General features: G+C 53.0%; 1 protein-coding gene across 1 annotated transcript; it reads left to right on the top strand.

Moving 5' to 3' along the window:
- Nucleotides 1–262: 262 nt before the first annotated feature.
- Nucleotides 263–23670, top strand: ZBP1 (Z-DNA binding protein 1). The gene is made up of 11 exons (XM_063095742.1): nucleotides 263–296; nucleotides 3156–3380; nucleotides 4093–4158; nucleotides 4555–4557; nucleotides 4593–4766; nucleotides 6112–6279; nucleotides 7447–7650; nucleotides 8715–8933; nucleotides 12540–12725; nucleotides 22675–22820; nucleotides 23476–23670. The coding sequence occupies exons 1-11, from the start codon at nucleotides 263–265 to the stop codon at nucleotides 23668–23670; spliced, it is 1620 nt and encodes a 539-aa protein (XP_062951812.1).
- The last annotated feature ends 1864 nt before the right edge of the window (nucleotides 23671–25534 follow it).

Genomic DNA, 25534 nt, shown 5'->3' with positions numbered 1-25534 from the left:
ACACACAGAAGTTTCATTTTCTCTTTTTCCAGAAAGCTGATCGGGTCAGGCTGGTTAGGCATCTGCTTCCAGGGTATGAATAGCTGACTCCTGCCTCATTGAAGCTGCTGTTCCTTTCCTCGTGAGTGCGGAGCTGCCAGAAGCACCAGGCTGGGCCACAGAAGGACACCCAGCCCCGAGCCAGCCCCCCATCTCAAGGCCCCAGCGCAAGAGCCTGCCGCTGCCCCCCAGGTCCATCAGGCTCCTTGTAGCTGCTGTCAGCATGGCCGAGGCCCCTGCTGGCCCAGGCAGAGGAGGTACGGTACTTTACTTCTTCCTCCAAGGAACGGTGGTCGTTCCTGGGGCAGATTCCTACTTGTCTTCCTGGCTTCTTTCCTGGGCCCACATAACAGTAACTATGACAATAGCAATACCCTAAAGAACAGCAGTAACCAGAAGTAGAAGGATGCACAGCCACCCTGTTTCAAAAGCTAACTATGCCCTAGGCACCTTGCAGCCCACTTTGCGTGCATTTCTCAATAGCTCGCCACCGGCAAGGGCCATGGTGTTCCCATTTTATAGATGAGATAACTGAGGCCTCAGGTGAAATGACTCTCTCAGGGTATCACAGCTGGCGAACATCAGCTAGGGTTGAATGCTGTCTCAGGATCATTATCAAAGTTGCTCTGATAAGATGTGTGTGTGCCTGTTTCCCCCTCGTTGCGTTCTTTCCACAATTCACAGTTGACTCCTGGAAGAGCCCCCATGAAGGCCAGCTGTGTACTGAGCAGTGGTTCTCTAGGGGCTCCCCTAAGTGCTTGTGGTCTGTGGGCTGAGGGCAGTTTTGGGTATTTTTATTTTGTTTCGTTTTTGATCCTTAGCTCATCGAATCCTCACTGCAATCTCTGAAGTAGCTGCTCTTATACCCATTTCACGGATAGGGAAATGGAGGCACAATGCGGTCACACAGCTAGCCGTTGGCAGAGCTGGGGCTCAAACCCAGGAAAGCAGCCATCAGAGAATAGAAAGGAGAAAGATGAGTGCACTGGGAGGGGCGGCGTCTGGGTGTAGCCAGGAACCCTGGCTGGTCGCTCGGGTTCCTGTTGTGTCTCTTCCGGGGAGACATGCAGACACTAGTGAAGACTCAGTAGCCAGCTTTAACTGGCTTTCCTTGTCTTCTTCCTCAGTTGATTTTTCTTTTATTACCAGCTTGTCACCTACACCAGCTCCATTTCACAATTGCCCATTTTCAGATGCAGTTGCCCAGCACTCCGCAGCCGAGGCCAGCCTGGCTCCTTGGGCTTGTTTTTTATCCACATCCCTGACCCCACCTCTCCTTTGGGGATCAGCAGTGTAGAGGAGGAGGGAGGGGAAGAGGTTCACTGTGAGCCATCCTTCTCAATAACAAAACTCTGCAAGACAAGGCGAAGCCAAGTGTACAGTTGGTTGGATGGGGATCCCCCAGCTGCTGGGGGTAGAATTTGGCAGGTGAAGTGAAGGGGTGGGTGCCCCCAGGTCTTCCAGTTGCTCATCCGCACCCAGCAGGGATGAAAACATTCTGACCACAGGGCAAGGCAAGTGACCAGCTGTAGTGTCAGCAGACTTATTGTCCCCTGCCCAACAATCACTGCCACCAAGGAACTGGGCATACCTAGAGAATCCTCTGATCAGGAAAGAAAGGCCCTGAAGATGAAGGATTGGGCCACTGCCCTGGAAGGGAACCTAGGTCTTCCCTGCCTTGCACCTCCCTCGGGGATCTTGGGGCAGACACTTCCTGGTGACAGCTGGGTCACCGCCCACAGTGGCTCTCTTCACGGCTGGCTCCCAGAGGCTGCCTGTGCCCTGTGTCTGCCCCATCCTCAGCTCCTGGCAGAGCAGCTGCTTTTGATTTCTTTTTTAATTATGTGAGGTGATGGTTTTGATTTTTGAGAGCTTGCTCAAGGAGGAGTGGGGCCAGTTGGAGAGTTCCTTCCTTAACTTCATGAAGACCTGCTTGGGGCTCGTTAAACTCAGACAGTGAAACAGGTGCATATGCCACCAGCCAAGGAGGAGCTGCCTGTGCCCTGTCCTGGGTCAAATGGGCAGACATCTGTCCCAGTAGAGGACAAATGCATCACTCATCATTCATTCATTCACCAAGTCACTCATTTGTGCAACTGCCATTTCCTGAGCCCCTACTCCATGCCCAGCACTGTGCTAGACACCAAAGGTACGACAGCAAACCAGGCAAGTGTAGCAGGGGATCCTTGGGGATGTTCTGCAGCGGACCCACATACAAGCGGCATTCTGCCCATGCTGGGGCATGGAGGACTTTCCAAAGGAGGTGGCACCTGAGTGAGACCTGGAGGTTGCGTAAACGTTGGATGGGTGGAGAGGGGGGAAGAGCATTCCTGACAGAGGGAACAGTATGTGCAAAGGCCCTGGGGTTAGTGGGGTGGAAAGGAGCCGAGATAGGTTGGCACTTAGAGGGAAACTGGGCATGGGTGAAGACGAGGTGGGGGTCAGCAGAGCCAGATCTAGCTGCTGAGTGGATGGAAGACTGGGGGGAACCAGACTGGAATTGGTGGACCAGTGGAGAGACTATTGGTGTCACCCAGGAGATGGTGACAGGAGTGAGTGGGTGGGGACAGAGAAGAAAGGAAGTGAAGGGCTTGGGGACAAATCTAGGAATGGTATTTCCAGGACTCTGTGCCTGGGTATCAGGAGGAAGGTTTGTTTCTGAATGTCCATTGGGCTTTTGGTTTGGCCCAATAACAACACCATTGATGTAAGTGAGCCTGAGAGGAAGAGAACCCCAGGGAAAGTGGTGACAGGGGATAGAGAACACCAGAGGCAGGTGTCCCAGGCAGGACATGGCTTGCTCCCAGGGGCCCCTCTCCTCCCTCCTGATCCAGCCTGCCACCCTCTCTCCCACCTGCCATCTGGTACCCACCCCTGGGTACATCTGGCCTCCTCTGTCCAGAAAGTCACTTCTGACCAGCCCGTGTGCCTCCCTCTCTGAACAGAGGTTGTTGCTGCTGTTATTGGTGGGCACCTGCTCCAGTCTCTGCCCACTTCGTCTGCCTGGCAGCCCTCTCAAGGGGGGGCCTCCCCTGTCTCTGGGAGCCTTGAACCCCAGCTTGGACTGGGAATCCGGGGGTCTCAGTTCTTCTCTCTGCCCCGCCCCCTTCTCCCAGGCCACCTTGAACAGAAGATCCTGCAGGTGCTGAGGGATGCAGGTTCCCCTGTGAAGACCAGCCGGCTGGTGACGGAATGCCAAGTGCCCAAGAAGGAGCTCAACCAAGTCCTCTACCGAATGAAGAAAGAGTTGAAAATCTCCCTCGCAGCCCCTGCCACGTGGTGCTTTGGTGGGGGTGGTTCTGAAGGCGAGGCTTCTGCAGCGCTGGCCCAGCCCAGCCAAGGTAACCTGCCCTCCCAGGAGGCAGGTGTGACCCAGCAGGAGCCATCCTGGCAATGGACAAGCCCAGATTTGGAACTGGGTTTGAATCCAGGCTCTACCACACATGGGGACACATGATGTCCCCTCGCTGTGCCTTGATTTCTTTTTCTGGTCAATGGAGATAACAATAGGGCTGCTTTGTAGGAGTTGCTGGGAGGATTCGCTGCATAGGGCTCAGCCCAGTTCTGGCACATAGTAGGTACTCAGAAAAACATCAATAACAACAACAACAATTAATAATGATCATTGATCGTGACCAGGGGTAATAATCAACAGTGATAACAATAGAACATACTTCACTTCACACTAGATCCCCTTTTCTAGTTTGAGTTCACAGACAAAAGAGCTAATATTTATCACGTACTCACCATGTGTCAGGTCCTGTGCCCAAGGGTTCACCGACCTTTCACACAACCCCAAGAAATAGAAAGATGTTGTTTTTCCTCTTTTTTTGCAGAAAAGGAAGTTGAGCCCCAGAGAAGCTAATTAAAAGGAAGCCACACAGCTGGAAGGGGGCAGGGCGGGATTGGAAGCCAAGTGTTTTTAATTCTGGAATCTGAGTTTGAAATGCCCAGGCACTGTGGCCCACCTGTGGAGCTGCCCACCTTTGCGCAGTAGAGACCCGGTGTTATCTCCCATTCCCCCACCCCTCTAACCGATCTGCCTTTCTTTAGCTGTGAGGCCCCAGCCAGACGCAGCTGCGATTGCAGAGAACCCCGGCTCTCAGCTCAGCAAGCAGCGTAAGCACCTTTGCTCCCTTTCAGCTGCTGGGACGGGGGGTCCACTCCAAACCCTCGTTGAGGGTTACGAGTGTTCAGGGGCCACGTCCCATCCACCAAGAGCCTCCCACAAAATGTTCAGAGCCAAGACTCAGTGTTCGCAGTGGAAGACTCTAAATGGCTGAGAAACTATTTGTCCGATCCATAGCTGATATTTATTGGGCACCTACCCTGTGCCAGGCACCCACTGTGCAGAGCACTGTATGCACATCCCGACCCTTCAGAGCAGCCTCTCCAGTGATCGTCACTGCACCCGTTATAACTATGCCCATTTTACAGATGAGGAAACTGGCCAGAGGGCTGGGTAACTGTCCAAGGTTACGCAACTAATGAGTGGTGGGGCAGGTTCAAATTCAGGGGGTCTTTCTTAAACACCTGACCCTTCTGCCTCTCAGAGGAAGAGATCTACAGGTTTCTGGAAGATAATGGGTCTCAGAGGGCCCTGATCATCGCTCAGGCCCTGGGCATGAGGACAGCAAAAGATATCAACCCAGAATTGTACAAAATGAAGGACAAGCACCTTCTGGACTTTGACAAGAAGTCAAAAGCATGGACGATTTACCGACCAGGTAGGCCCTCACCTGGGCAGGGGAAGAGGTGCAGAGCTGTGAAGGGAAGCCATGAACACCCAGTGCTTGGTCCTTGATGGGTGCTCTGCTAAGCATTTTGTCTGTTCCACCTTGTCAGAACCTGCCAGAAGCTTCTGGTGGTCTTACTGATGGTTCACTGGAGGGGGTTCTGGGAGGGAGGAGCATGCTGGCAGGATTAATCAGGGAGGGCTTCCTGGAGTGGAGGCCCAAGGGCTGAGTTGCAGAAGGCAAAGGGCTGGGAGGAGAGGTGGCCCACTCCAAATTTTATCTGCCCTGGGGTGCAAGGGGTCAGTCTGAGTTTGATGATGTTTTTGTGTGAGCACTTTGCCTACCTTAGGGTTTTAAAGTTGCCAAAAGAGAAAGGAAGGGTGAGCTCACATACTTAAAAGGTGAGCCCAGGGCCAGCTTATCCATGAGGTGCAGTAGGCACAGGGTTTAGAGCTCGTGGTACTCTTAGGGGTCCACAAAAATGTTTCAATTTTACTTTCTTTTAAAATCAGAAGAAGAAATGAATATTATAATAATAATGAATATCTAAAAAAATGAATCTAGCCTGGATTATATTGGTCTTTATACCAACATGGTCATAAAATATAATTTAAATTTTTTTTTTTTTTTTTTTTTTTTTTTATGGAGAAAAGGGCCCACAAGGGCTCAAGAGCCAAGGGCTCACGAGGGTGGTACTGTGGCCCTGCGAAGTTGGCAAGGCCTGGGCAGGTGTCTGTCTCAGCCCACATGGGGCCAACACTCCTGTTCTCAGCACCCAGGTGGGGGGTGGGGGGTGTCTCAGCATCACGGGGCTGCTCTTAGGAAGGGATGATCTTGTGGGAGAGCCGCCAGATTTTAAATAATGGTGACAAACCCAAACCCTTCAAAACGTTATGTGAGCAAATAAAACCTATCTGGCCATGGACACCGTCTTTCAGCCATTGCTCAAGGGAGAGGAGGCCGTGGAGTTCAGTGGTCAGGGCTGTGGGTGCCTCCCAGCAGGAGGGAAAAGGGTAGGGAGAGCAGTACAAGGCTCCTGTAGTCCTCCCAGTGAGTGGCCATGTGGCTTGGCCATGGACGTGGCAATGAACACACGGGGGAGGGTGGACCTGCCACAGCGATTTCCAAGTGAGGCTCCATTGGAGATGCTTGTGTGTTAAACACACTGGTTCCTACCTTGGACCAACTGACTCAGAACCCCAGGATGCGTGACTGGAAATCTGTGTTTTAACAAGATCCCCGGGAGAATTGGGTGCTGCCGACTGGTACTTGGAACCCTGACCCCTAGAGAGGGGCAAAGGGATAGAGTGAAGTTTTTTTTTTTTTTTTTTTGTAGAAGATTCTGGAAGAAGAAATCAGTCCACCCCAACTATTTACCAGCAAAATCCAATCAACATGATCAGCCAGAATGGACCAAACAGCTTCATTTGCATTTCAAACTCTAACTCCACCCAGATTGGGCATGGAAATGTCATAATGACACAGTTGACCCCTGGAGAGGACGGTAAGTGTCCGAGGGACTTCTAGGAGGAGGCACTTCAGGGGGGCACCTGCTCCCCCGATTGGGGGTGGCAGTGGGAGGAGGAGGGGCAGCTTTCCAGTCTCCGTGGTTCCCCTTTATGAGGAAGCCTGGATCAAACCTTTCCTGCTCTCCCTTCATTCTGATGCCTTTTGCCTCATTTTCAACAGAATTTAACATTTTTTTAATGAGAAACAACTCCATTCACTCCCCTGCAGCAGAGCATCACCAGGGGTTTGTTGTCGTACTTTATTTGTTCTGAGACATGCTACTTTCTCCCACATTTTAACGTGTTAGGAATCGGGATGCCTCTTACCATCAGTGGTACCCTAGTTGTGATGAAATATGGTGCCATCAATTGAGCACTTACTCCATGCCGGGCACTGAGGCAACAAGGGACCACCTGTCAGTCCAGCCAAGACAACCATGAGCGAGACTCCCTGTAACCCTGGGGGAGCCTTTCCCCCCTCTGGGCCTCAGTTTCCCCAACTGAGAATCTAGATCATCATTTCCTTAACTTGAATACTCTGAACCCCACCTTCCCAATTTTGGCCATGTCCATGTCTGGTTCTTTACTTAATGTTGTTAAACTAATGTGGTTCACCTTTTTTCCTACTTAAGTTTACTTGTATTTTAAAATAAAATTTTGTAGCATCACCTTAAGTTGAAAACCGTGAAGGTCACCATAGAATAAATGCTGGGGAAATAAAACAGTGTACAAGGCTCTGAGTGCTCCTGTAGGGAGGTGTTAAAGATATGTTAGCACCAGAGGAGACTTTCTCTTATTGAGCTCAGAAGGATTGAGAATGATTAGGAACCAGACTGATATGCTCATTGTTTGGGTTTGCAAGTGTCTAAGCAACACCCCAGGTACCAGCCACCATCATGAAAAACTGGGGAACCCCATCACTGGCCCCTGTGCTGGGTCCATCTGCTCTCCAATCCAGAACCTGAAACAATTGGCTCCCGGTCCAGTGGTGTCTAGGAAGAATTCAGAGGCCTGTCACTTCTGTCCAGCCAGGACTACAGGACTGTGTGTGTGTGTGTGTCTGTGTGTGTCTGTGTGTATTGGTGAGGGGGATAGGGTCAGAGGTGGGGAAGGAAGCCTGGGGTCACCTCCAGTAAGGTCATGCTGCTCTGTCCCCCTGCCAGGTTCCACGGCTCCCCACTACCTTCCTTCAACAGCACCAGGTGATTCCTCCACTCAGAGTCCCCTAGCTGATGTCTGGGGGCCCCAGGACATCCATGTGGAGCGATCCATGCTCAGACGGGTGCAGCTGGGACACAGCAATGAGATGAGGGTGCACAGCATCCCATCTGAGGACCCCACCCACAGACTGCCAGGCAGCCCCCAAGGTAATGGGATCACATGCCCAGACCCACCACCACCACCCCATTTGGTTCCTCTCTGGAAGGAGCTGGAGCCAGAGTCTTTGTGGGGAGAGTCATGACAACAAAATTCCTTTCCTTCCACCAGGAGGCTGTATGTACCACAGAGCAGAACAGGTGGGGCTTTTACAGCTAGCATTCTGGATTCCCAGCCCCTGCTGCCCACTGCAGGAAACTTCAGTTTCCTCATCTGTAAAATGGGCAAGGACTCCCCAGAGAAGCGGAGGCTGGGCCAGCTGAAGCAGGGACAGAGGCAATGGCATTAGACTGGAATGATGTCTCAGGAGGATGGAGGACAGAAACCAGCTTAAGGACGTGGTGTCCTACTGAGTGCTGTGGCTGCAGTGATCAGAGGGCCCGGCTGAGTCCTCCTCTGTGCTGGCAACCCAGAGATGGGCTGGGGGAGAAGAACAGCAGAGAGAACAGAGAAGGAATGAAAAGGAAAAGCAGGGAGCCCGGGAGAGGAGTCTCCAGAGAGGGGCGAGGCCAGCGAGGTTGGAGAAGCATCTTTGGGGTTGGTGATGACCTTAGGAGGACAGTTTTGGGGAGTGAGGGAGACAGGAGGAGTCTGACGAGACTAAGTGTGGACGACTCTGTTCAGAAGTTTGGGTGGGAAGTCTCGTAGCGTGGCCGAGCGGTCTAAGAAGTTTGGGTGGGAAAGGGAGGAGCCAGATGGCAGGGGCTGGGGTCGGGTGGGGGATGGGGGTAGATTTTAAGCAAAGGTGGGAAGCAGACAGCAGAGAGATGAGAAGGAGGCAGCAGGGTGGGGAAACTGAGTCCCAGAGGAAGACACTGAGGACCACATCAGCAGAACTGGGCTCAGGAGGGTGGAGAGAGATGGCATCCCAGGCAGGTGACGGGCATGTGCAAAGGTGTGGCGGTGGGTGGCCAGGCGGCGGCTGTCCGCCCAGTGTGGTGCGAACCCCTGGTGGGAGGTGTCAGGGGACTTGAAAGCCAGGCCGGGGGACAGGACTATGGGGCCACTGTCCAGCTGCTCACCCCTCCTGCATCTCTCGCTGGCTGACACACAGTCTTTGCCACCACCGATGGTCCAGAAGCTTCATTTGAAGTGCGAATGCCCAAACCAGGAACTCACCCTGAGGGGGATGCGTCCCAGAGAGTCCACATCAGATCGTGCTTCCTCGAGGATGCCTCCATCGGCAGCAGGAACAGGATGACCATCGGCCCCGGGGCCACTGGTCCAGGAGGAGATGAAGCATCTGGAGACAGAGAGTCAGGCATGGACACAGGTGAGCCAGGGGCACAGGGGCCCCTGTGTGTTCTCCTTCCCCCGTTTCATTCACTCCTTTCCTCCTTCCTTCCCTCCTCTCCTTCCTTCCTTCCATAATCATTCACTAGTCTCCTCTTTCCCAGAGTCTGTGAGCGGTACAGGGCAGTGGCAAAGAGCATGACCTCTGGAGTTAGAGCCCAGGGACCTAACCTACATCACTGAATTTTCTGCACCTCAGTTTCCTCATCTGTAAAATGGGGATGATAAGAACGGCCTGTAGCAGCCTCACAGCTGTTGAGAGGATGAGGTAAAACACGCAGGCAAAGCACCAGCACCGCGCCCAGCCCGGCCACGTGCACGGGCAGCGGGAAGTGTCGTGATTGTTATCATCATCCACATTAGGTGGTCTCTGTTGCTCACAGCAGAATAACTGAAACTGGGAAATTTATAAAGAAATAGAATGTATTTCTTATAGTTTCAGAGGCTGGGAAGTCCAAAGTCCAGGGAACACATCCATTGAGCAGGTTGTTCTTGGTGGTGACTCACTACAGAGACGCAGGGTGTCACATGGCAGGAATGGGCTAAGCAAGAGAGAGAGCTAAGCTTCTCACTGGCTCTCCTTATAAAGCCATCAGAACACGCCCATCACAACCCATTAAACCATTAATGGATCAATCCATTCACAAGGGCACAGTCCTCACAATCCAATCACCTCCTAAAGCCCCACCTTTCAATTACCATAACAGGATTTCCCACCCTCTTACACTGTTGAAGTGGGGATTAAAGTTCCAGTACATGAACCTTTGGGAGACACATTTAATCTATAGCATTCTGCCCCTGCCCCACCCAAGTTCATTTCTTTCTCAGAAGTAAATATATTCATTCCATCCTCAAAATCTTGTTTCAGCTCAGAAGCCCAAAGTCTCATCTGTGAAATCAAAGTTATCTCCTCCCAAGATGCATGGGGGGACAGACACAAGACAGAAATTTTCATTCCAATATGGAGAGATGAGCCAAAAAGATGTGGTAGGTCCAAAACAAGTCCAGAAACCAGCAGAGCAGGCATCAAATCTCAAAGTTGGAGAATAATCTCCCTTGACTCTGTGTCCAGCATCCTCTGCACACTGGCACAGGGGTGGCCCCAAGTCCTCGGGCAGCCCCGTTCCTATGGCTTTCCTGGTCTCAGCCCATGCGTCAGCTCTTGCAGGCTGGTGTTGCACGCTATTAGCTCCACAATTCTGGGGTCTCCATGGTGGTCCCGCTCCCACAGCTCCACCAGGCATTGCCCTGGTGGGGTTTCTCTGCTGCAACTCTGACCCCACATTTCTGCTCGGCATTGCTCTAGTGGAGGCTGTCTGCAGTAACTCCACCCCACAACAGATCTCTTCCTGCATCCCCAGACTTTTCCATCCATCGTCTGGAATTGGGGTGTGATGCCTCTCCAGCTCTTGCATTCTGCGAGCCTGCAGATTTAACACCACGTGGACGCCACCAAGGCATCACTGTAGAATTGACTGACGTCCTCCCACAGCCTGGAGATGGCTCTGGCCTCTGCTCCCCTCCTACCCACACCCCACTTGTCCCCACATCATCATGTCCTCACCACTAGTCTGTTGCCTACACTGTTCCGTCCACCAGGGACACCCTCCTCACCTGCCACCTTGCTCTGAGCAACAGGGAGCCACAGAGAGGCTTTGAGCAGGAGAGGGGCAGGATGAGAATTCAGCCTTCAGTGTGAAGAAAGGATTAGAAGGAGGATTTCATCTCCTGTACTTCTGGGATTTGGAATAAGGGGTCACACCCAGTCCCACCAGTGGTTAGAAAACCCAGATTGGCTGGAATCTGGTGGAGTGGCTGGCATCTGCAGCCAGTGCCTGAAGGCCCAGAGGACGTGTCCTGGACATAGAGAGGGTCTCCTCATCCTGATGGCCATGTCTTTGCTGGCCTGGTATAGCAGGAAATCCAGGCCCCCCTCTTCCCTCTAAGCACTCCCTCCAGGACCCCCTCAGAGTCCCATGTGTCAGTGATACCACAGGGGCCATGGGGAAGCGGGGCACCTCGTTAGGGCCTAGGCAACAAGCCTCTTGGAGCATGGGCCCCCTTCTATCAACAAAGACAGCTTCCATTTCTCAGACACCCCCAAGGCTGTGGAGGGGCCCCGGGAGGGTGTGTGCTCAGGACTCCACAACACACATGGGCGGTTTGCAGAGCCCTGTAGGTCTCAAGCCTGACCAGTCAAGACTCCTCTTTCTGGAAAGAAACACAACCTTCTGTTTTTCAAAAATGGCTATACTCCCGAATTTGTCCTATGTCCTCCTGGAGTCCTTCCCCGAGGTTCCAGCAGAGGAGCTGATGAGGTCTTGTCCACCCAAGAAGCACCTGGCTTCTTCCTTGGGCCATGGGCAGGGTGTGGCCCTGAGAAGCAGGAGGCAAGGTGTCGTGTCATGCTGCATTTTTGAGGAAATACCTACTCAGAGGCTGTCAGTGCTAGAGAGTGCAGAGCCGTCTTTTGGGGTCCTGGAGAAGATTGGGGGAGCCCTGGGATGGGGCTTTCAGCTGTGATTCCTGCATCTCCATCTCACAGCTGTAAACTTGGACAGGGCCAGCTCCATGATCTGTGGGGCCCTGTGCAAAACGAAAAAGTGGGGTTCCCTGTTCAAGACTCAGTAAGAATTTCAAGACGATGACAGCAAAGCATTAAACTGAGCTCATGTCTTTCCTAAGGGTGGGTCCCTATATAATGCCCAGGCCGTGCAGCCATGAAGCTGGTCTACTTGGAACCTTCTGGAACATGATCCCTCCTCTATTCTCACCCCACCTCCCCATGAGTCACCCAGGTCCACTGATTCTTCCCAAGGAATAATGCTGTGGCCACCTTAAACTTTGCCCATCTTTCAAATTTTAGGAAGTAGTTCATTCATTCATTCAATGGCTCAACCAATTTTTCTTTAGAATTTGACCCCAGAGATACAGCCATGAGCAAGACAGATGAATATCCCCCCCTTCATGGAGATTTTATTCCCATAGGGAATAGAGACACTCACAACACAATCGTTTTAAAGAAAGATTTGAACTGTAAAGACAATGAAACCTGGGGAGGGCTGGGCAGGGGCCGTGCTGAGCACCTTGGGGAGGGATCTGAGGCTGAGCAAGGACCGTGCCAGGCAAAGCCCTGGGAATGGTGCTACAGGTGGAGGGGACGGTGAGTGCAAAGGCCCTGGGGCAGGAACAAGAGCAACATGCTCAGTGTCATGGGGCAGGAGCCCAGGGAGCAAGAGGGAGTGAATCCGATGAGCCTGGGGCCTAGGCAGGGGCCAAGTGTTGCAGAGCCTGGAAGCCCAGAGACAAGTCTGGATCTTATCTGAAGTGAGCTGGGATTCCCTGGAGGGGTTTGAGCAGGAGCAATGTGACGTGGTGCACAATTTAAAAGTATCACCGAAGACAATTTGGGGACAGAGCAAAGGGAGGCCGGGGGAAGCAGGGAGCTACTGCAGTGGTGCAGGCAAGAAAGGGCAGGGACCTGCAGCCTGGGACAGTGGCCTTAGTCCCCAGTTAACCCCATAGCCTTGGTTATGCGAGATGACGCCGCTCACGTGTTCCTTTGTGACATCTTCTCTTCCTCCAGATCCTAGTCCTGAAGCCACACAGTGCAGAAGCGATTTCCCTTGCGATGTTGGTCAGGATGTCCCCAGCTACATCTCCACGTTCACCTTCCATCTGGAAGCTATGACTCTTGGAAATGGGGATCCAGAAACTGCACAACACAGTCACTGGATGGATGGAACCCCAGATGTGGGCAGCCCAGGGGGAGGTGGGATTTAGAACAGACACCCTCAGGCCAGACTTGCTCAGAAAGAGGCCGGAGAGGCAGATGCTAGAGAACCTGGACCCAGTGCTTCTTGCGTTCCCTATGTGCCTTTTCTGACCTGCTTGCTTCTGACCATGGCCAGCAGGATCCAGCTTGGGGGGCTGGGCCTGGCACGGGGATGGTCTCAGGCCAGGTCGTGGTGGCTAGGAGCAGACAGGGAGTCCTCGTGGGGAACACTTGGTGTGCTGAGAGACGGCAGGCAGACTGCAGCAGGGCTCGGCCAGCCAGCCGGGCCCCCGCCGCTCCCTGTACTCCTTCCTGGGCCCAGGGTCCCTGCTGTGAGTCACCTTCCATCACAGCTGCCTGCTATGGTCTGAATGTTTGTGTCCCTCCAAAATCATGTGGAAACTTAATCCCCAGCAGTAGTATGAAGAGGTGGGGCGTTTACAAGGTGATTGATTCGTGAGGGCTCTGCCCTTGTGAATGGGGTTAGTGCCCTGAAAAAAGGGCTTGAGGGAGTCTGTTAGTCCCCTTTTCCCTTCCCCCACATGAGGACACAGCAGCAAGGCGCCATCATTGAAGCAGAGACCAAGCCCTCCCCAGATACCAAATCTGCTGGCACCTTGATCTTGGACTTCTCCACCTTCAAAACTGTGAGAATGAATTTCTGTTGTTCATAAATTACCAGTCTAAGGTATTTTGTTATAGCAGCCTGAACGGGCTGAGACATTGCCCCACTCTGTTCTCCTCACCCATGACCTGACTTCATCAAGGCCCACCATGGCCACCTGACCTTCTAGAATCTTCCCTCCTCAGCCTTGATCTCTCCAGATTTCTTAACTGAACTTCCAGAGAGAACCCTCCAACCCATTCCAGGCCCTGGTGGAAGTCATCGGCCACCCCCCAAGTCAGGTGACCTCTCCCGGCCAGTTCACAGGGGACATTTGCTGTATCCCAGACACAGGGACCAAGCTCTCTTAGATCCCTCAGAAGGGGTGGGGCGCTGTGATATTTCCAGAACCAAGGAGTGAGGTGGGGACTTGGAGGGCACTTAGGGAGGGAGGATGGCAGGAGGATGGAGGATAGAGGAAGGTGGTAACCAGCCAGGGGACTGTGTCCTCCCTGCACATGCACACATGTGAGCATGCACATGCACACACACACATACACGCACATGCACACACACGCACACACATGCACACACACCCACATACACGCACATGCACACACACACATACACGCACATGCACACACACACATACACGCACATGCACACACACACACACTCACATGCACATGCACACATACACGCACACACAGGCACATACACACATGTGCACATACACTCAGGAACAGGCAGGTGCACACACATGAAGGTCAGAACAAGATGATTTATTTGGAGAACCACAGCAGTTTGGGTGTTGCTGGAGAACCCAACTCAAAGAAAATAGAGGCGGAACTGGGTGAGAGGGAAGCAGGGGCCAGACCACATGTGCTTGGGAATGGGAACCTGACACCTGGCATGACGCAAGCACAGCCCAACCTGCATCAAGGTATTGGATTCATTATGTGGGACAGGGGACTCGTCCCATGGGCTGGAATTGCCTGGCCCTATTGGGAACAAAGTTACCTCAACCACTATGATGATCCAGGGTTCCCAAATCATTTCCTCGTGGAATATCCTGTTTGCAAACATGAGCCTCCAGCTAAAAGGGGCTTACAATTGGGTTTGGCTCATTGTTTCTGGGGTTGTCTCTCTTCTGCATTGAGCTAAAATCAGTTGCTTGCCTCAAAGTTCGCCCAAGGTGTGTGGGTAATCAGGCCCCATGTCAGCAGGGGATCAAAATGAAGTGCCTGAACCAGAATACTCATTTTTTCAGCGAGATTTTTCCCTCTCTGTATAATTAATTTGTCATAAATATGCTGAGGAAGCGTTGCTGGCAGTTAATGGGAGCTAGAGGTGAAGGTCAGCACTGGTCTCTTCAGGAAGAAAATTAACCAGCTACCATTGAAAGCAGAGAATGATTAAGTCCATCCATCCCCCAGCCCTTTGCTCTCACTAGCTCACCCGCTTGCCCGCCGCTCCTTTCTGCCTTGAGGGCTGCACGCGGAACTTGCAGCCCCCAGAGTTGCATAGGGGGAGGAGAAACTTACTCCTTGAGTTAGAAATGATTTTTCAAACCATTATGACCCCCTCACAAATGCAATTCTATTTTCTCATCTTGGTCACTCTCTTCTTCTCAGAGCCCAGACAGGACTCCTGACCTGTGGGATTTTAGCAGACAGCCAAGATAGGAGGCTTAGAGCAGGAAAAAGAATCTAGGAAGTAATTCAGGAGCATTTTGGCTGCAAGTGACAGAAACCTAACTCACCCAGGCTTAAACAAAAAGGGGAATGTATTTGCTCATGCAACTGGGAATTCAAGGGATACCTAGGTTCAGGAATGGCTGGATCCAGGGGCTCAAGCATTCATTTCAGGCTTCTTTTCCTCCATCTCTCTGAGAGACTCTGCATGTGGCTCCCAGCTACCCAAGGCTTGAGTTCTGCCAGTTTAGCAACCCTGGCAGGAAGAGGCTTCAAGCCAACTACTGCTGGTAGAATGTCCTGGGGAGAATTCTAATTGGTCATACATGGGTCACATGTGGATCCTGGAACCAATCAGGGGGAAGGAGTGCTCCGATTGGTTACTGTGGGGTCACATGTACTGCCCCGTGGGAGGAGAGGAGAGATCATTCACATGGGACGTGTTCCCCAGGAAAGGGTGGTTCTGTTATCAGAAAAGAGAAGGAACGCTGCACTAACAAGAACTAGGCATCCACTTCAGGAAGGGGGTGTGGGCGTTTTTTTCCCAGAATTTTCCAAACACAAGGGGACTTTCTTTAGGGAAAAAAAGAAAAAAATCCTCAATGTGAGGGACAATCATGAGGTTGAGCCACTCCAACGATTAGTGTAGACAGTGACAAGGATGAGGCCCTTCCACAGGTTCCTGGGGGGGGGGGCATGTCAGGCCCCCACCCCTCTCCTGGGCTGCAGACTGGATGCACAGGAGGGACAGAGGCCTTACACAGAGATGCCAGGAACAAGCATGGCACAGAGAATGGGGTCTGGTGCAGGCGCTGCCCAGCCTTCCTGTGACAGTGGTCCTGTCATTTGACACTCTCTGTGACTCTGGCCCTACTTTGCACAATACCAAGAGTTCCTCTTCTGCCTCCTTCACAGAATGTGTGTGGGGAGTGTGCTCGGTGGGGTGGGGCCTGACAGCCACTGACAACCTGCAGATTACAGAAACCCGACTCAAATTGGCTGATTTATTTAAAAAGGTACTTTCATGAGACATTGGAGAAAAGCTCCCAACATGGTCAGACAAAAAGCAAACAAACATAAAAGAGGATTTATGAGGACATAGAGAAAATGCAGTGAACAGAAGAAAACTTCAAATTTCTGTCATTAACAACCTCAGAGAGACGAGAGGCTGTCACAGCCAGGAAGCAAGGATGGTCTGCTCAGTAAAGGACACTCAGGAGAATGAGAACAAGCTCCTCTACATGATAAGTGTGAAAGCTGAAAAAAGTTTAAAAAGCAATAGAAGAGTTGGAAGAAAAAGTTGAGAAGAAGTTTCCCACATAGTAGGTAAAGATTTGCCTATAACATGGACAATAACAGGGGGAAAAGAGAAATGTGCAGGATTAACTGAGTAGTCCCATATCTCATAAGCAGAAAGTATGGAAAAGGTAGAAGGTATGTTATCAGAAAACAATTTTTTTTCCCCCAAACTGGAAGACCATGAATTTCTAGTTGGAAAAGCCTTCCTCATGGTCAGCATGAAAAGTACAAAAGCCCCAACCAAGGCACCTGTTAGCATGAAATTTCAGAAAACTAGAAATAGAGAAAAGATTCTCAAAGCCTTCAGAGATGAAACAAAGATGGTCACAAGTTGGAGTTCATTGGCACCGGACGGCTCAGGAGCAGCATGGGGAGCAGAGGAAAGTGCCTTCAGGATTCTCGGGCAAGTGCTTTTCATTGGCTTCGCTGTGTCCCTGCAAAGTACTCATCGGGACAGGGGGTCGATAAGGATATTTTCCAATGAAATGGCTCAGAGACATTCCTTCCAAGCCCCCTCTCTCAGGAAGAGACTGGTGGATGCACTGTCTTAAAACAAGGGGACACACCAAGAAAGACCACGTGGGAAAAGGGTACCCAGCCCGGGGAGCAGTGAGAAGCCTGCAGCTGGGGCTGCATGGAAAACTGAGAGCAACTGGCTCTGGCTGGAATGGGCGGTGAGGGGAACGTGGGGATGAAGTTTCAAGTGGGAAAAATGGAAACAAGATTTTTAAAAATACGAGTATGTTTAGGCATTTGTTAAAAGCTGTGGATGGAATATTTGCGGGTCTAGTGATAGTTTTGAATTAAAACAAAAAAAGCAGTCCTTTTTTCCCCAGGGGGTTTTTGGCTCTTGCAGACAGAGTTCAGGTACAGCCTCATCCAGCAGTTCAAACAATGTGCTCCAGGACCTGCTCTTTCTCCATTGCTCAGTCTGGCTTCCCATAGAGTCAGCTTTCTCAGGTCCCACATAGAGACTCTCCAGTCACAGCAAGTTCTGTCCTGCTAAGTGACAAAGTGGCTACTGTGGTTCCAGATGTCACATTCCCACAGGAGACAAAAGCAGCTTCTGAACCACCCCAGGATTCACCATCTCCAATTGGCCATGGGAATCTGAGTCATTAGCTGTAGCCAATCTGGCCCACCCCTGAATTTGGGGGAGCCTAGATTTGGGGGACCTATTATGCACAGGACATTTTCTAAGTACCCTTTAATTCTCGTCTTATGCAGATGAGGAAATTGGGGCCCAGGGAGGGCAAATGGCTCACCCCAGCCCACACAGCTGATAAGTGGAGCCCGTGCCCAGCCTTCCAGATTCAGAACCAGATTTTTCAGTCCTGACGATCAACCCATCACTCAGGATTACCACTCGCAACTTCCAGGCTCCCGGCTCTGATGGATGAAAGCAGAATGTCACCAGCCCATGGGCAGCCACGCTGCACCGGACAAGAAGGGGCTGACCAGACCAGCATTTTGCATTCTGTGAAAACGCTCCTCCTGAAAGAGGCCCTGTAACATAGGGGTGCCTTGAACAAATAGGTTGTGGGCACATGGCACAGAGTAGCCGCCCCTGGGTGATTCTCAGGGAGCCCACTGCCCAGAGGGATAAACTGAGGCTCAAGGAGCTCAGACAGTTGCCCAAGGGACAGAGACAGGATTTGAACCCAGGCCATCGGGCTCCTAAGCCAGTGCTTTTAAGCACATTGCTGCAGAAGCTGCCTGGGTCTTACTGGCGGCCCCGCTTTTTGTGGTCGGCTCCCCTCACAAGTCTCGCTTGCTCTTACCCCACCCCAGCCCCACCCAGGATCCTTGAGTATACACTTGCTTCTGGAGAAGCACCCAGCAAGGAAAAAGTCAGAAAAGCCCTGACAGCAGGAGTGTCAGATGGTGGGTGGGGGCCTGGTACCCCTTGCCCGCCTGCAGGGCTCCAGAAAGTCCTGGTCTGCCCAGCTCTGCCTGCTGGTGGCAGGTGTGGGGGTGTGTGGCCATAGAGTCTAGACTGAGGCTGTGAGATTCTGGGAGGCAATTCCTGGTTCTGCCCACCCTACTTGTGACTCCCGCCATCCCCCAGCAGCAGCCTCCACCCAGATAGTCGGGGATAACCTCCCCATCTCAGGATCCTTAATCTAAGCACCTCTGCAAAGTCTGTTTTCTTCACAAGGTAACACATTCACAGGTTCTGGGGATTAGACATCATTGCGGGGAGCATATTCAGCTTACCACACTGCTAAACATCCCACAATGCACAGGACAGCCCCCCACCATGAAGAGTTATCTAGCTCAAAATGTCCTCTGTGCCAAGGCTGAGGATGTCTGCTGTAGGTGATGTCGTTGCTGTTAACAGCCCCAGAGACTGTCGGTCAATCATCAGTCCGGGTAGGGGGGCTGGGACATCAGCATTTGTTAGCTGCTCCCAAGGCTGAGAATCACTGTGCAAAATGTCCCTTCATCCTCACGATGAGCTCCATAGGGACAGTGCTGTCCTTATTTCTGCACTACTTCACAGAGGAGGAAACTGAGGCTCAGAGGTGATGTGACTTGCCTGAGGTGACAGGTTACACACACCTGGGGCTGTGGTGCCAAGCCCCATTCATTGTGTTATCTTCGTGATATACACCCAGCCCAGCGCCATCCTCTGGCCAGTCTCTGGCAGGAGGAGCCTGGTGCCCGGCCAACATCGTGGGCTCTCAGCACTTTCACTGCCTTGGGCCGAGCGCCACCTGCTGGCCACAGACCACCTGGCCACCACAAACCAGCTGGGCTAGTAAACTTCCAGGGTCTGGGCCCGGGGTCAGGCGGGGGAATCAGGCAACCCCTCCTGTCTCTACCCCCAAAGTGGCCAGACACATGACATTTCCCCCATGGTCTGGGGTGGTGCACAGTGCCCGAAGCCTGTCCACAGGCCCCAGGTTCAGTTCCCTCAATGCCCTCCCTGGGGGCCTTCTGGCTGGTGCCAGTGCCCCCAAGTTGGGAAGATGGGGCGCTAACTCAGCACTCCCAAGGGCTGATTTTCTTCCCTCATGGAGAACAGCCCTGAAACCTGGGTCACCCACCACAAGCCCCCAGTCCAGCTCCTGCAGGAGCCCCCAAGGACCTCACCTGCAAGGTCACCTGTAGCTTCACAGCCCTGGTCCCCTACAGTAGCAGCAGATATTCATCAGACTCCTACATGTACTGATGCACTTAATCCTTCCAACAACTCTGTGAAGAAAGAGACTTTTACCCCATTTCATGTGATGAAAAAATGGAGGCACAAAGAGGTGAAGCTACTTGCCCAAGGTCACACAGCCAGTGAATAGCTCACACAGAGTGAGTGAAGACATCCCCAGTGGGTGTAAAAGAAAACCACACTATTTTGGGGAAATGCTCCAGTCTGCGTGGTGCAGAATCAGGGTTGGAGGCCCCCCACTGACGGATGGTGACTCACTTGCAGGACCCGAAGAGCGACAACCCCATCTGAACACACAGTCAGCCCTCATCCCACCCGTTGGCTCACCACACAGGTGGACACCCCCCAGGTCTATGAGACAGTCGAGGGCCAAAGAGAATAAACTTGGGGCCACCCTGGGTTCAAAGTTCAGCCCCATCATTTTCCAATTGTGTGACCTTAGGCAGATACCTAGTCTCTCTGTGTCTCAGTTGCCACATGTGTAAAGTGGGATAATCATTGTCCCTCCCTCTTGAGATCGTTTTCTGGACAGAATGAGCAGGTATCAGCCTCAGTGGAACAGCCATATCAGAGCTGTGGACAGCTCCACCCTCACCCCATCCCCGTCCTGAAATGTCACATCACAGAGGCCGCCCCTGCTCTCCATCTCCCCTGTCCCGGGCCCCTTCCTCCTCCTCTGACTCTTGTTCTAGCCTCTAGTTTTAATCTGACAATCGGTTCAGATAGGATGGATTCAGAAGCCACTCCGGCCCTAGTTAGCCCAGGTCCAGCCCTGGCTGGCAGCGTCTTCACCCTCTGGGCTATGACATGCCCTGAGTGACCCACTACCTTGATTTCAGCACTGCCCTCAACACACACACAAAGCTCAGTGCCCAGCAGGGGCGGGCAGGGGTGGGCTGGGGCCTCCAGACAGTGCAGCCACACCTGACGTCACACACACAACAATGCCATGGCCACACTCTGCTCAGTGTCGTCTCCTCTCACCCCGCCCAGAGGTCACAGGGTCACTGACACAGGAGAGAAACATCCCCCTCCACAACAAAACCTCTCCATAGGGAGGACCCCACAGGGCTCAGCCACTTACCAGATGTGCGATGTTGGAAGTGTTGTTCAATCTCCTTGAGCCTCGGTTTCCCCATCTGCAAAGCAGGGGGTTAAATGAATTCATTTGTGGGGAACCCTAGAGCAGTGCCTGTCAGTCAGTCTCCTCCACAACCCCCAAGGAGGTATCCTGACCCCCTTCTGTAGGTGATGAGAACAGGCCAGGGCTCCAGAGTTTGCCCCCAGTCCCATAGTTAGTGATGTCACTCAGGCCTGGGGGACTTGGAGCTGGTTCCTGCACCCTGCGGTCTCCGGAATGGTAACAAAGGCTGATATTTCCCAAGGGCTGACCATACGCTGGCCCCGTACGAAGAGCTTTTGTAGAGATCACCTGCTGAATCCTCGAAACAACCCTATGACACTGCGGTCTTGCCCATTTTGCAGATGAGGAAACTGAGGCTCAGAGGAGCAAGCTCACTCATCACCCAAGCCAATGCGAGCTCTGACTGGTCCCCTGCCTGGGCACCTGACGCCTGTGTGTCTACTCTGGGTAGTTGGGATCCTCTAGCTCCAAGAGGAACCTGGGCAGGTCATGGGGCGACTGTCACGGAAAGGCCAGTGGGCTCGGTCCCCAGTGCCATGATGTTTGCCCCCAAATGTGTGTGTGTCAAAACTGCCATCCCATCACTATGAAGAGGGCCTTGAAATTCCAATCTTTCTCAAGGGAAGCAAAAGCAAAAACAAAAACTCTGGAGAGCTCACTTTGCTCCTAATCAATGCAACTTACAGGGACTCAGTCAGCCCAAGTCACTCTCTGGCCACACACAAAGGGCACACACAACTACTCAAATTATGTCGTAAAAGAATATTTGTTGGCACGGAAACAAATCCACCATCTAGCATGCGTGGGAAACAGCCGGCAGGTTGCAGACTCTCTGTAGGATATTATTCACTTTTGAATTAAGAAGTGCCTGGATGTGTGGAGAAAAGTCTAGAAGGAAATCAGTGCACCTGTGAAGACAAGCTCACTCTGTGTGTGAAATACCAGGTGGTTGCTTTCTTCCGTCTTTATTTGGGTTTTCTACTTGATCTGCAAGGCACATGTATTAATTGGGTAGCTAAAAACATCTACAAAGACAGAAGTGACCTGAGGGGCCAGCCTCCTGAGCCCTGGACAAGGTGGACACTGACCAGGGCTGAGGTGGCCACAGCCATAGCTGTGAACACCAGGTGGCGCCTGCAGTCTTGTTTTTGCAAACTGAGCCCAAACTTGGACTTCACCGGACAGATAGGCAGTCATGGAGGTAACTCTCTGCCTCCCGATCAGGCTCAACTGATTCTAATACCCCAGCCCTCTCCCACCCCATCTCTGTGAACCCCCAACCCCCAAGTTAGGCAGCTCTTTTGCAGAGCAGAGATGATCACCCTGCATGTATGTCCCTTTGGCCAGAGGTGTGTAGCCTCAAAGTGACCTCCAGTGCCTTTGTGTCCGGTTTCTGCAGGGGCTTCCAGGTCCCTCAGCTTTGGCAGCTTCCAGCTGTCTCTGAGTCGTGTCTTCTGGTTCATCTTCTGTCTCAGTTCACACGTCCCCTTCTCAGTGAGGCCCTCCACTGTCTGCCACGCCGCCTGGTCTGTTTTATCCTGAGCACCCAGAGTACTCTGTGATCTCTCTATTTCCTTGTTTCTTTGATTATGGTCTCTCTTCTCTGATGACAATCCTAGCCACCAGAATGGGGATCTCCTCTGTCAGTTCTCCGTGGTCTTCCCAGTGCCAAAAACAATGTCTGGCCCACCATAGGGAACAATTTCCTGAATGAATGAATGAATGAATGAATGAACTCCTGCAGGTGACTCTGATGCCCCGTGGGTCTGGAAACTGGGGTGATCAGCCAGGGCCTCTCAGTGTCTGGCCCCATGCACACGTCTTCACTCTCTTACACCTTTCCCTCATTTGCTCCTGGGCCCTGATGGCTGCAGTCCAGAAACACCCCTTTCCAGCCCCCGGGCCTTTGCTCGGGCAGTGCCTTCTGCCTGGCTGCCTCCCTTCCTAATGCTGCTCACTGAACCTCCACCGTGGACCCTTCCCCAGGTCAACATCCCTCTGTCCTGTCAACTCTATGGCACACTTCCTGAGGCCTTCAGGTTCAGCCCAAGGCATCTGTGTTTCTTCTAGTAGCAGCACCATCTTGGGGGCTGAGCCTGTATTGCGGACCATCGGTCCCCAGTGTGGGTCAGCATCTGCTAATGGACTGGACAATGATGCCACCCCTACCCCAGGCACTGCACGGGTAGGTCAGGTGTGGTTGGGGAATTCAGTAGGAGGCTCTGATGCAGGCTGTGGCTGGCTAGCTTGGGGACTGACGTCGGACTCAGCTGCAGCCAGTACATGACAGGGGCCCAGGGGCGAGGCTAGGAGCGGGACAGGAGCAGTTCCTAAATTTGGCCCTTTCCAGGAGCTGGGGCTGCAGGGTAAATCGAGGCTTTCTCTCCCACCTTGTCTGGAGGATATGAGCTTTGCCCCAGAACCTCCTTGGTAGTTCAAGCCAGGCTGTGTGGCCGTGGGCAAGTATCCACCCTCTCTGCGCTTGGTTTCCCATCAGTATCAACCTCGCAGGGTTGCTATGGAGGTTCAGGAAGCACAGACAGACACCTGTCGTGCTTGGACAGACCTGACTCAGAGAAAGTGAATGTGTGTTTGTTGGACAAGAAAACATCAGCAGGAGCAGAGAGGGAGCCCCAAGAGAGGTGAGTTTCCACCCAGAAAAATGTGGGGCTTGGGTGCAGGCTCACCTGGCTTCACATCCCGGCTCTGCCACCCGCCTGCTGAGTGACCACTGAGCCTCAGTTTCCTTATCTGTAACAGGGGATCCTCATCCATCCAATCTCACACCTCAGTGGAAGGTTGATTTAGTTCGTGTCCTGTTTGTTCCACTATACCACTAGCTCCCCAAGACGGCGACCATGCCCCTCACCCTTGTGCCCTCCTCTGGGGGACCCAGGATGACATTCCAGCCCTTCCCTCCTCTGGTCGCTGTGCCCATCCTGGAAGTTCCCCCCTGCTCTGCTGTGATCCCTGAACAGGGGCCACTGCAGCCTGGACACATCTCGGATTCCCCAGGGACCACGGTAGAGCTGTAGGAAGATCATGGCACCATGTACACCCTGTGGTCTCTGAACCCACTTCCTCGGCTGCCAAGTGCCCCCATACGGAGTCAGGCACGTGGACTCTGGACCTCAGCTTGTGTTTCAATCTCACAGACTGGTGGGGGACTTTGAACAAGGACTTCATTCCAAGCTGAGATATTTACAAAACACAGGTCTCAGTAAAGTGCTGACGTGGTGGCTGATGTCCCTCTTGGAGTTATCAGGTTAAGCATTGATTTTTCTGGCTAATTCCATCTTTGGACAGGGGACACCTAAGGCAAGGGGCTGGACATAGCATAGACTGTCCAGAAACTTTCTGCCTAAGATGAGGGGCTACAAGTGTGGGGTCGGGGGATGACAAACCCCCTCCCACCTCCTGACCCACCCGCTCCTCTACAGACATTCAAGGCCCAGATCAAACTGCTTTTCTGCCCCTGATCTCTGAACCTCAAGCCCAGCTCATGCACCCTTCCTGGCCCTACCATGTGCACAGCCCAAGTGCACCCCCAACACCCAGCCCACCCTGTCCCCCCACCAGCTTGCCCTCTGCTGGTGAGGGCTGGGGAAGAACCTGGTGCCAAGCCCCGTCCTCCCGCTCGTCCTTTCTGTTGCTCCGAGGGGGTCCTGCCTCCTCCTTGGTAAGATCGGAAGAACCAGGCCTTCTGGGGGTCAGCCCCCTTCCGGTGCCCCAGGAGCAGGGAAGGGCCTGCCTGGGCTGTCGGTGTCCCCAACCCCTACTCAGCAGCCTGGGCAGATTTTCTCCCCTCCTAGAGAAGCCCCCCTGAGGAGGGTCCCGTCAAAACTCAGTTGTTAGAATCTCTCCACACTCACCCCTTCTCCCCACTTCCGAAACCATCCTCGTGAAGCCCCTCCATCTTTCTCTGAATCAGCCTCCCCACTGGGCTCCCAAGGTTCCTCTTGACCCCTCCGTCCATTCTCCACTCAGCATTCAGGGAACCTCAGAGGGTGCAAATCCAGTCCCGTCACTCTGTCACCCTAACCCTCGGTTGCTCCCTATTGCCCACAGGATGAGGACCCAGCCAGACCCGGCCCTCCACCCCCTCCTGCTCCCCCCTGAGCTCTGCATGCCAGACGCACTCCTGCGTCCAGTCCTGGGCCCGCCTCGCCCCGCCTGGCCTCAAGCCTCCCGCTGATGCTGTTCCCTTTCAGGGGTGCCCTTTCCACTTCTTTGTGTGGCTCATGGCTTCACCTTTGAGAACACAGCTCAAGTGCCCCTCTTCCAGACAGCCTCACAGACTCGCCTGTAGGAGGTTCGTGACCCTTGTAGGGCCACACTGCACCTGCTGCCCGGGCACTCGGGGTCTGTGATCCTGGGGTCTGAGAGTCTCCAGCTGCCCCACACCACGTGGTGGGGAACTGGCCGCTGGACTGAGGGCACATGCAGCTTGCCCACCTCCATCCTGAGCCTGTCCCCACACCTGGCTCAGAAGGTTTGACCTCCTCTGCCATTTCCTGGCCCGGGGCTCTGGGCACAATCTAACCTTGAGGAGCTTCAGTGGCCTTCCCTGAGAGGTGGATGTAGGCATTTCCTTTTCATCTCATCCATCCTTTAGCCATGTTTTACTTTCTCATTCGTGTTCACATCCAGCAGCCCCTGCACAGCCAGGTGCTCAGTGTGGTGAGTGAATGAACAGCGGTGCCCAGGGTGCTAAGGAGACTCTGGCTCTCTTTGTAGGCTGTTGGGACTGTCTCCCAGGCAGCCCCACCTCTCATCTAACTGCATCCCACCCCATCTGGCTCTGTAAGGAGTGCGGGGAAAGGGGTGTCACCCAAGCCCATGACGAGTTCACCTCCCACGTCTCTAGCAGGGCACCCCCCCACCCCCATACATCCAGCT

Source organism: Cynocephalus volans, chromosome 1 (assembly GCF_027409185.1).
Source record: "Cynocephalus volans isolate mCynVol1 chromosome 1, mCynVol1.pri, whole genome shotgun sequence".
Taxonomy (NCBI): domain Eukaryota; kingdom Metazoa; phylum Chordata; class Mammalia; order Dermoptera; family Cynocephalidae; genus Cynocephalus; species Cynocephalus volans.
The sequence above is the reverse complement of the archived record's forward strand: the minus strand, read 5'-3'. Positions and strand labels throughout refer to the sequence as shown.

What these genes read in the sequence shown, in the direction of transcription:
- ZBP1 (XM_063095742.1), top strand. Translation starts at nt 263, where the DNA reads ATGGCCGAGGCCCCTGCTGGCCCAGGCAGAGGAG. An exon ending in ATGGACGATTTACCGACCAG is followed by an intron (nt 4,767 to 6,111) that starts GTAGGCCCTCAC and finishes TTTTTTTTGTAG; the next exon opens with AAGATTCTGGAAGAAGAAAT. An exon ending in CTACCCCAGGCACTGCACGG is followed by an intron (nt 22,821 to 23,475) that starts GTAGGTCAGGTG and finishes CTATACCACTAG; the next exon opens with CTCCCCAAGACGGCGACCAT.